The sequence below is a fragment of the Dendrobates tinctorius genome, unplaced genomic scaffold (genome assembly GCF_039654945.1).
Source record: "Dendrobates tinctorius isolate UK_male_01 unplaced genomic scaffold, ASM3965494v1 ptg000143l, whole genome shotgun sequence".
Taxonomy (NCBI): domain Eukaryota; kingdom Metazoa; phylum Chordata; class Amphibia; order Anura; family Dendrobatidae; genus Dendrobates; species Dendrobates tinctorius.
This window is the reverse complement of record NW_027361810.1, coordinates 38,896,979-38,908,598: the sequence shown is the minus strand read 5'-3', so window position 1 is coordinate 38,908,598 and position 11,620 is coordinate 38,896,979. Positions and strand designations below refer to the sequence as shown.

Here is an 11,620-nt window from a genome sequence, read left to right as displayed (position 1 = left end):
ATTCATCTATATAGAAGACTCTTTCATTTCTCAGAACACTACCTAGAAGGATTTATATTTTTTCAATCAATGTCCTGGAACATTGGTTTTAGGGCTGTAACACTGTATTCGATGTCTTCGAGACATGCATCACTGTCTTTCACTCTTGTTCCTTTCAAACCTGTGCGGAAAGTACTTTGTAGAATTGGCTCTCTACCTATAACACATGGCTCATTTATGCCTCTGCCCTGCAAACCACATGCATTAGGCTTTTGAAGAGCGGGAGACTGTGTTGACAAGCCATGCAGAACAATTGCTTCTGTCATTTCTTTCTTCTGAAATGTATAACAGAGATGTGATATTTCAGCTTCACTTTTCTCTGATTCCACAGTCTCATTTGTAACAGGATCTCGGCAGAAAGTTTCTTCAGAAATATAAAGAGTATTATCCAGTGAACTCAAGTCACCTCTATTGTATTTTTGGATTTTCCTAGTTAAATTATCTGTAGAATAACTGCTGCTAAGACAAAACTCTTGGCTATCGAATTGTAGTTCAGATTTGTTGATAGGGTTTGGGTACATCTGGGGCACCTTTAGCCAATGGTCTGTGTTAGAAGTATTGCAACTATTGTTATTATTATTGTTGTTGTTGTTACTGTTGGGGTTTACATGGTTTTGCTCCTCATCTCCATCAATTTTCGTGACCTTTATGAGACCATCTACATTTTTAAATGTTTCTTTATCCAAACTTCCCACACCCGTTCTAGAAAGTCCTTTCTTGTCCCCATAGAAGCTTTGAACCTCACTGATACCATCTTGTACAACATCCTTCCCTTCCCTAAAAATATTAACCGGTTTTTCACTTTCAGATTTACCCTGTTCACCTCCTTCAGGTGGAGGTCTTACCACATCTACTTGCTTCATATCATCCTCTGGAGGCCATTTTGGTTTGCTTAGAATAACTTTCTCAACCATGGAACTTTGTCTAGAGCTTTCCTCTGAAGGAGGCCATGTTACACTGAGCTTCCGTCTTTCACTGGACATCTTCAAATTGACATTATCTGAACTACTGGTTTCTTCATTTTGGATTAAACCTTGAGGGTTACTAGCTGTATTTGACTCCTTAACCAAGGATTTACTTGTGCCTTGTCTTTCTGCTCGAGATTCACCGTCCGCAGATTTTGATTTTGGATTCCAGCGTTCTTTGTGAGGTTTGTATCCAAAGCCTTCATCATAATTTCCTTTAGATTTAAAGAGTTGTTTAAAGTGGGGCTTGCAGTATATATGTCCATGGAGAGATGCATAATTTCCTAAACTGTGGGGAAAAGAGTTGGGAAAAACTGTAAAATGTCATACATGTGAAACCAATAAAAATTATCTAATCAGTCACGGAAATTAGATCTGAGCTCAAACTATTGCAGACATCATGAAACAATCACTGACCTCAGGGAGACCAGTCAAAGAAAACACTGCGGCAGCCGGCAAAGGCGCTCAATCAGTGAAATCCTAGGTGCAATGCTCCCTGGGAAATGCGAATATGCAAATGAAGTCCGTGGAGCCTCATTTAAGAGTCTCAAACACGGGACTAGCCAGATCTTCCTCCAGGGAAGGACCCAGCCAAGTGGTGGCTCCATTCGGAAACCACCATTACCACCATATTAAGTGGCCCTTTAAGTCAATATCCAGCTCTTTACGAGTTTACAGATATGACAAGGGAAATACCAAGGCTAGGTATTCATCCACAGACAGCTGTTTCGGGGTGTTGCCCCTCATCAGTGTGGAGTAGGAATCTGGCTAGGTGCGAGCAATGCCTAGTACACCAACATCACGAAACAATCACTGACCTCAGGGAGACCAGTCAAAGAAAACACTGCGGCAGCCGTCAAAGGCGCTCAATTGTAATGGTGGTTTCCAAAAGGAGCCACCCCTTGGCTGGGTCCTTCCCTGGAGGAAGATCTGGCTAGTCCCGTGTTTGAGACTCTTAAATGAGGCTCCACGGACTTTATTTGCAAACTATTGCAGAGACACAACAGGACTTCCACATCACCAATAAAAGCTACTTTCATCTATACAACTTCTTTTACAAGTAGGCTTGAAAAATAATTTAAGATTTTGCATTTTTGTGCAGAGGCTTAGACTTGATTTTAGAAGGGACTTATATGTGATGTGTGTAGGGGATCTCAAACTGTGGCTTACACAATTAAGCTTTAAAAATGTAAATATATTAGGGCATATTATCAAGCTAATTGCACCAAAATTCTGGTGTAATTTTTGCCAAAGAAACTGTCTTTCATGACTTACTCTATGTTTATGATGCGTTTTGGACACTTATCTAACTTAGGGGAATGGCCTTGCTGAAAAAAGCACAGCTTAATGTGGGATACAATGTGCCAAAAATGACCCAATTGTGGTGCCTATTTCTGGCACAAAAGTAAGTCAACTAATAGGTGGTGTAAACGTAGACTAGGCACTCTTAAAAATAGAAAGATGTATCAACCAGCATGAACTACTTTCATAAATTGGCAAATGTTTAGACTGTTTAGTCTAAATTTCTAAAAATTAGACAATATTGATAAAAATGCCTCACTGTGTGCACATTTTCCAGGTCTTGCCCAATACAAATGAAAGCTTATGGCCTCTTGGCTAGAGATGAGCAAATTTGTTTGGATTTTGTCTCCACATCTTTTGACATATTCTTGCCTCATTCGAACACTATTCATGCCGAATGTTTGCCTTATGTTCCGTTCTGAACATATTCAGTAATTTCTACTCCCATTGACTCTAATGACGTTCGGCTGTGTTTGACGAATATTACAAAAACAATATTCGAATCCGATCGAATTCGGAACCGAATCTGAACAAATTCGCTCATCTCTACTCTTGGCCCCCTTTCTACATCCTCCATCTTCCATCATGAGTCCCATTGGACAATTGGAACTATATATATAGTCTTCTTCAGCATAATGAATCTACTCCCACTTAGTGACCCTGTAGAATATTAAAACTTAAGACTAATTGGGATTTGTGCAGTTTTATTACTATACAATTGTGCCCTCTTTTACACAATAACAATGGGGAAATATTAATAATTAGGCCATTGTTTAGGTCTCATGAGATGCCTACAATGATAAGATTCCTTTGTAAAAGAAGTGGTAATGAACAAGTGTGAACACTATTCCACTCATGGTGGTCGCACATGTTTACTAATGCTTCATTCACAGGAGGCATTTTGGGCCTTCAAATCTCATTAGCTGGGCACCCATGATCAAACAATTATCATATTTTTGTGGCTAGGTCAAAAGCTATTGTCTTCTCATGTATGTTCCTTGGGTTTTCGCAATACCATGAAGTAGCCCAGGGCACATTAGCTGGATAAAGGCATATATATATTTGGTGGCGGAAAACAAAATGAAAAAAAGAATTCCCTTTCGTGTAAGGGACTTGGAATGCAATCCTTCATTTTAGAGGAAACTAAAGTCATGTACAGGAATGTTATTGTGTCCCGTTTTTACTCACCTTAATTTACTTCTGCAGTGGTTGCAACAAAAGCAGCTTTTATGAAAAGTCTGCTTGTCTGCCACCAGGCACTCCATTGGGTAAACCTTCTTTTGACAAGCGTTGCACATTTCCTTTTCCTGAGGAAGCATTTTCTAAAAGAACAAAAAAATCATGAGATTTTCTTTTAGCTTCACTGTAAAGATCAAATTCTCTAGATTTCTCTCTTTCATTTTCATGCTGTTATTTCAGTTCAAATATCGTTCTTATAGATTTTAGAAGCAATTCTAAGACTTTCTTACTTGAAGCAAGATTGGCTTTCCTAAATCTGACATCTACTGCAATATATGAATTCTACACCTTAGGCCGGGATCACACATGCGAGAAACTCGGACGAGTCTCGCATCTTAATACCCGACACTGCCGCCAGCACTCAGGAACGGAGCGTGCAGCTGAATAGAAGTACACGCAGCCGCACGCTCCACTTCCGAGTGCCGGCGGCAGTGCCGGGTATTAAGATGCGAGATTCATCCGAGTTTCTCGCATGTGTGATCCCGGCCTTACTGTGATGGAGTGGGAAGATAACTAGCAATCAACTTTAGAGTCACTTGATAATTATCTTTGCATCATTTTTGCCTATCAGAAAAATATGATGTGCTTAGGATAAGATTGGAATATGAAGAAATGGACCTATAGGGAAAATTTTCATAAAAACTTATATTGTCAGTCCACATGGTAGCTGTCAATGTTTGATTGCTGCTGGGATTACCATTAATCATGATGATTGGGGTCCTAAAATTCCCTATTTGAATGGAGCAGTGGTGAGCATGTGCAACCATTGCTCCATTCACCTTCTAAAGTAGTAGTGGTTGAACATGATCAATAGAGCACCACTCACACAAGGGACTTTGGGGTTCTCATTCTTGGTAATAGTGGGGTCTTAGCAGCCGGACCCCCAGAAAACATACCTCGCTCATCTGTCCTGTGGATAGGTGATAAATGTTATTTAGCTCCAAGCATGCACAGAGCCTGTGTGATGGGTGTAGCTTCTCCGTTATACAGAGTTATTCTCCACTAGAAGCTAGGAGAGAAAAATGGCACAAGGCATGCTTCATTTTGATAAATATATTGAGGTATGATATGATCAAATATAACAGCTCCATATAACTTGGAGCAATAATATGATAATGTGAATGAACCCTAAAGGACAGCATTTATAGACGGTAAGTAACAAAATGCCCATGCCTATGTATACCTCTTTATACAAACCAGAAGATAACGCCTTCTCCAAGGTTGTACCTTTATATCATTCTACAAGAAGTCAACATCTGTTCCTATATTATATGATAATTAGAGGAAATTGCCCCAAACCTCAGTTACTTTATGTTACAAATATATTCTATAAAGAAAGACATCTCAGAGACTATTGACTCAGGGTTCATTATAAGAAGGTCAGACAACGTTATTTGTGAATATCTAGATGCCACTTCCAATAACTTCACATTTCAGCTGTTCTAGGACAATCTAATGATGTTGCAGTATGTGCCGGATTTTTCTGAAAAATGATACGGCAGTGATTTATATTTGTTCGGACATTAAAGCTCTATAGAATATCCTACTGTATATCATAACAAGTGTGATGAGGGAGACCGACACTTAACTGCATTACAAGGTGGGGTCTATTACATTGCGGCCGACTGGGACGGAAATGCTGAAAGCACTAATCCAGGATGCATTACAATATAAAGAATAGAGCCTGTAAATGCAGAAATGGCTGGACTGAGTTGTAGTGTTGAGCAACTTTTGTTTTTTTAGGGTCGAGTTTCGTTTCATGAAACCCGACTTTTCCAAAAGTCGGGTCGAGCAAAATCGGCCGACTATAGGGAAAAGTCGGGGTCGTCCCAAAACACGAAACCCAATGTAAGTCAATGGAGAATTAAAGTCGGCAGTGAGAGGAGGACAAGAAACACACCAACAGTGCCCATTTGAATGCCAAAAGCATAAATTCTTGATACTGAAGCTTGTCAACCTTAATTAACTTCATAATACTAGTTAAACACTGAAAAATTGGGGTTATTTGGCTACAGTTGTGGGGGGGAGGGCTGGCTCCAGGTTTTCGTGGCCCAGGGCCAAAGAGCGCCCCTTTAACACATACCACAACTCATGATGCTCTGATACGGCAGAGAAATAGCAGTATAGTACAATGAAAAATACTTCACTTCTTACATCTCATGACTGATATCCATTTTAAATTCTCCAATACCTCCAAAAACGGACAGTATATAACTCCATACAGTATTATGGCCAGCGCTTAGTGCGCTATACAGAGAGGCCCATATATTTCTCCATACGGAATCATTATTCCCATATAATGTTTCAAACCGTATGATGAGCTCCACATAATGCTACAGTATATGTTGGTCCCAATGGATGAAGCTCCACTGTCATATGGGCCCAAATAATGCTCCATATATAATGGGCCCCATTTCTACTGCTCAAGTGTATAATGGGCCCTGTAAAAGCTGCTCCAGTGTCTGATGTCCACCTTTGGTATGCTCCAGTGTATGGTGGGCCCCATATATCATTCACCAGAGTATAGTGCTCCCCAAAAATTGCTGTCCCAACATTGAAAACAATTACATAAGTCTCCTTGCTAGGGAATCCCTGCACTACTCTGAACTCCTTGTCGTCCCCATCTTCCATCTCACTGCACTTGGCTGTTTAGGCCCTCCCACCGGCAGAGACACTTTTGCGTACTATGCGGTGCCCTGTGCCAGTGCCATAGCCCATGAGTATGCCCCCCACCTGCTCAAGGAACCTGCACTTTCATCTGCACCTTCCTCTTTGTCACCGTGTAAGGTGGTATAGTATGCGGGAAGGGGAACCTGAGTTTCCTCTGGGTCAGATTCTGGCTGTGTAGAGTGCGAGGGGAATGTAGTGGTCTGGGTCAATGTACCAGCAGCATCATCCAGCAGTGGCTGGGCCTCAGTGCACTTGTGGCGTCTCCAAGAGTACGGTCGCCACTGTGGCATTGCCTTCCTCCTAGGGAGTGTGTTGTCAAGCTTGGAAGCAACGAAGGATCTCTCTAGCAGTGAAACCAACACACAACACATTTCCCACTCCAGGCCAGCAGGGAGACCTCTGAAACTGACTGCCTAGGAGCTGCTCTCTGTGGTCAGGAGGAGGTAAGTTAGGGCACTCTGTGCAGGGAAGGGGAAGTGTGTGGACGTGAGAAGGGGAGCTGGAGGATGAGCAGAGTTAAGGCTCACTCCTAGCTGGAGCGCATGGTCCGGATTCCAGTCTCCGAGTTTGTAGGGACACTGATGTTCCTGCAGCAGAAACCGGGGGAAGTAGCAGCTATAAATGCTCTGTACCCAACTAAGGCTCGGAGGCCCCAGCATCAACGTGTGCGAGGCAGAAGGAAAAGGCTACAGCTGTCTGCTATACAAGTAAAGTCTGAGGAACATCTGTTAGACAGGAGGCGTTTCAGTGAACCACGGTCCTGTGAGTGCTTCCCCCACAAGCGCTAGAAAGGAGACGTTCAGGAAGGTACATGTTGGCAGATTGTTGGACGGGAGCTTTCCATTCTGGTCCCGGAGGTTGGCAGAGGTCCTGACCCGGAGGACACAGCACGGAGGCAGGCATCTGTGTAACCTACAGACTGTGAGTAAAGCTTTGGAACTGCACGCTCTGGTGTCCTACAGTTATTCCAGCACCGCTACATCTGGGTACCAGCACCTACACCACCTGTGCCTTTCCCCCATCACTACATCTTCACTTCCCTGGGACTCCAGCTCCACCTGTGGGGAGCTTCACCATCTTTGCTGCACAACACCATCAGTCCCAGAGGATCTGCATGCAGCGTCGGCCTAACATCTATGTTGCCGAACACCACAGGTGGCGTCAAACTATCTATATAAACTCTTTACCATTATACCACGCCATTTACATGGGCGCCCAGGGCCACCGTCCGGGTCACCGCTGCTGTGACACATCCCACTGACACCGGCCCGGTACCGAGTACCCCACAGCCCTGGGAGGGTGACCCATATGCCGACTGCTGATCGGGCGGCGTTATTCCCACGAACCTCCAAACAGCGTCCCTAAAGGCAAAGTTTTTGGTTTCCGGGGGCAGTATGATTGCAAAGCTGAACCTTAAAGGAATGTCCAAAAGGGCACCACCAGGAGTGGAGCCTGTGGCTTAATTGGACTGCACCCGGGAAACCACTACCATACAAGCTACAGAAAAGATGGACAGATTGCAAGCTTTGTCGATTCTGTGTGTGGTGTGGTATGTCCGTTTGTAGTTGTGCTAGCGATTTCTCAGCTTTATTCCATTAACGACCGAGACTCCGGCATGGCCCCGCGGTACGCGTCAAGCTCACTAAAGGGATACGTGAGGCTGTGGCACGTGACATCGAGCAATAACAGGTCTAGCATTCCAGTACATGTCCGGGGCTGCATGCACGCTACACTGAAAGGATCAGCTTTTGTCGCTTATAGGTGCAGATAACCTGCTGAACTCCGTTAGTGATGGGGATCTGGGATTCAGATTATTCCCCGCGAACGATGATTTCCCAGTAAGTTCAGGTCAACCGCAATTCCGGAGTTAGGCCTAACCGTCATTTCTGAAAAAATTACGTGTCCAAACCACAGGTGCTTTAGCTTGCTTAACAGCTCGGCAGCCGTTCTCAGGCCCAGTATGGATTCAACAACATTGTAGAAAGTTGATAAAGGGTACAGTTTCACCGGATAACACGTATATATGTAGCCTAGTTTACACATTAAAAATATATGTCTATAGGTCAGGAGGCAGACTCAGATGTTCTCAGGCCCAGTATGGATATGACCAGATTGTACAAAGTTGAGAAAGGGTACTTTATCACTGGATAGCAGGTATATATAGCATAGTTTAAACATGTAAAATCTCCGTTTTCTCAGTATGGATTACACAGCAATCTAAAAAGTGGAAAAAAGGAAATGCATTTGAGGCGTACACAACTATATACTTTTGGTGTTATTTTTAAATCTTCATATATATTTCTGTCTCAGTAATACAGTCCAGCCTCTCCGCAATAGGAAATGAGATGCATACAATTAGTGACATAAAGGCTATTGATTGCAGAAATCAATAATTATTATTCACGGGAAAAACTTCCGTCACAATTCTCATAGGCGATGTTGACCCTCAATTAATTTGTGTGTTGAGACAGTGAAAACATTTTTTTGTGAATAAAGTCTTGCTGTATCGCACTTTCGTTGATTCCATCACTGTTACTCATCTCAATCCAATTTTTATCACAGGGAGCGATGTAAACATGGTGCTCACTGGCTATCATGATCTGTCACGTAACTTTGGAGTGCAAAAGACAGAAGCCGCAGGCCGTAGGCGATTCTATTTGATTGGCATGAGAGGGCACATTTTGAAATGTGCGCCGGAATGTCACACGTTTGTGAGTAGGAAAACTGTGAAAGCTGATGATAAACCACCACTGCATGTAATTGTGAGTCGACATCCATAAGAAATGGAAGCCACTGATCATCTGGAGCTAGAGCCCGGCCAGCAGGACAGGCCATAGCTACATCTTAACCATCATCTTTCAGTTCAATCAATTTGTAGTGGCAGTCCCAGTGAAGGATTTGACAGCCCAGACTACACAGCGGAGGAGCAGGGAGAGGTAAACATTGCAAATGCTGGGGCCCTGCCCAAGCAAGGGGGGCACACTCGTGGGCGTCGGTACTGGCACTGGGCCCCTCATAGTATGGCGGTGTGTCTGACGGCGGGTGTGCACCACCACTGTCAGAGACACTTGATTGCACCCTATGCCAGTGCCCGCACCCAAGAGTCGGCCTACCCACCTGTCCAGGGCAACGGCACTCGCACGGTTTTGTGAGCTAGGTGGTTACCCCTGCCATGGGGGGGGCGCCCACTTAGGGAGGTTTACAAAGTGCCATATGTAGATGTAGGTCATTCAGCTGCTGCAAAAGGCGAAATAGGTCAAGTTCGCGGAATAGGAGGAGGACCAAAGCAAGCCATTTTTCTGGCAACCTATGTGTCATCAAGGGAAGGTGGGACAAAATCCTTGGAAACCCTTGCATGGTTCATTGTAATGAAGGTTAGATCATCCACATTTTGGGTTGACAGACGGGTCCTTTTTTCTGTCAGGATTGATCCAGCTGCACTGAAGACTCTTTCCGATAGCACACTTGCAGCTGGGCAAGCAAGCTCCTGTAAGGCATATTTTCCCAATTCAGGCCAGGTGTCCAGTTTGGTGGCCCAATAGTCAAAGGGGAATGACCTGTGCGGGAGAACATCGATATGGGAGGAAAAGTAGTTGTTAACCATAGTTGACAACTGCTGTCTCCTGTCACTTTCCATCGATGCAGTATTACCAGTTGTGTGAGCGGTCCGTGAAAAATCAGTCCACAACATTGTCATGAAACCCCTGTCTCCAACGCCACTTCTGCTGTGTGCACTACGGACACCTCTGCCAAGCTGCCCCCGGCCCGTACGGCTCGTGGAGAACCATCACCGCTGCTGTGTGCTGGGAATGCCTCAACCAACCGGTTAACCAGAGTTGCTTGTTTAGTAGCCAATATTAGGTCAAGGTTCTCCTGTGGCATGATGTTTTGTAATTTGCCTTTATAGCGTGGATCCAGGATGCTGGCCAACCAGTAGTCATCATCGTTCATCATTTTGGCAATGCGTGGGTCCCTTTTTAGGATCTGCAAGGCATAATCTGACATGTGGGCCAATGTTCCCGGTGTCAATGGTGCACTGCGAGTGCTGGGTGGAGGAGCACTTTCTGGCAAATCCACATCCCTCCAGTAACGCACAAACCCTGTACCAGACCTTGCCACGCTAACATTTTCACTTGCCCCACGAGATGCATCCTCCTCCCCTAAGTAATCATCCCCATCATCATTCTCCTCCTCTTCTTTCTCCACCTCGTCCAGGAGAGGTCCCTGAGCAGACAATGGCTGAATGTCATCAAGGATTCCCTCCACCTCTTCCTCCTCGTCAACATTGGCTGCAGACGCCTGCTCCTTAAGGTGCGTCAAAGTTTGCATGAGCAGACGCATAAGTGGGATGCTCATGCTTAGGATGGCGTCGTCTGCGCTTACCAGCCGTGTGCATTCCTCAAAACACTGAAGGACTTTACAGAGGTGTTTCAGCTTCGACCACTTCACACCTGTCAACTCCATGTCTGCTCTCAAAGTGCCTGGCCGTGTATCCTCCCACAAATGCATTATGGCCTGCCTCTGCTCGCACAGCCGCTCAACCATGTGCAGGGTGGAGTTTCACCTTGTTGCAATGTCCATAATGAGGTGGTGGTTGGGAAGGTGGAGCAATCGCTGCAGCTTCTGCATGCGAATGGAGTGTACAGGCGACCGGCGGATGTGCGCACACAGTCTTCGCACCTTCTGGAGCAGGGCTGTTAACTCCGGATAATTATTGAGGAAGCACTGCACCACCAGGTTCAAGGTGTGAGCCAAGCAAGGTATGTGGCTGAGTTTTGAAAGGGCTATGGCTGCCACAAAATTACGGCCGTTATCACTAACTACCTTGCCTGCCTCAAGATGTACACTGCCCAGCCATGACTCAGTTTGTCGCTGAAAGTACTCGGCCAGCACCTCGGCAGTGTGTCTGTCGCCCAAACACATCATCTGCAACACAGCCTGCTGACGCTTTCCACTAGCTGCTCGATAGGGGGACACCTCGTGTGCAACAGTGGCAGCTGCAGATGGAGTGCTCGCACGACCGCTCTGTGGACGAGCTTTTGCTTCTGGAGGAGGAGGAGGGTCGAACGCCTACAGCCAACTGTTTCCTATACCGTGGGCTAGGCAGCACTGTCCCACCACCACTGTCCCCTGTGGACCCTGCATCCACCACATTAAACCAGTGCACAGTGATGGACACGTAACGGCCCTGGCCATGCCGACTGGACCATGCATCAGTTGTGAGGTGCACCTTTCCACTCACTGACTGCTTGAGTGCATGGACAATGCGGTCTTTCACATGATGGTGGAGGGCTGGGATGGCTTTGCGAGAGAAGAAGTGGCGACTGGGTAGGTCATAGCATGGTACTGCATAGGCCATGAGTTCGCGGAAAGCTGCGCTTTCCACCAACCGATAGGGCATCATC

At 45.2% G+C, this 11,620-nt stretch overlaps 1 protein-coding gene across 2 annotated transcripts in view; it reads right to left on the bottom strand.

The window, feature by feature from the left end:
- Positions 1-1,159: 1,159 nt before the first annotated feature.
- The window catches only part of XIRP2 (xin actin binding repeat containing 2), a 211,409-nt gene continuing 200,948 nt past the window's right edge, over positions 1,160-11,620 (bottom strand). For both annotated transcript variants that reach the window (XM_073545792.1, XM_073545793.1), the window contains exons 8-9: positions 3,495-3,628; positions 1,160-1,293 (exon numbers count right to left, since the gene is read on the bottom strand). In XM_073545792.1, coding sequence (XP_073401893.1) covers positions 3,534-3,628 — 95 coding nt within the window. In that variant the 3' untranslated portion in view covers positions 1,160-1,293; positions 3,495-3,533. The remainder of the gene's footprint in view (positions 1,294-3,494; positions 3,629-11,620) is intronic.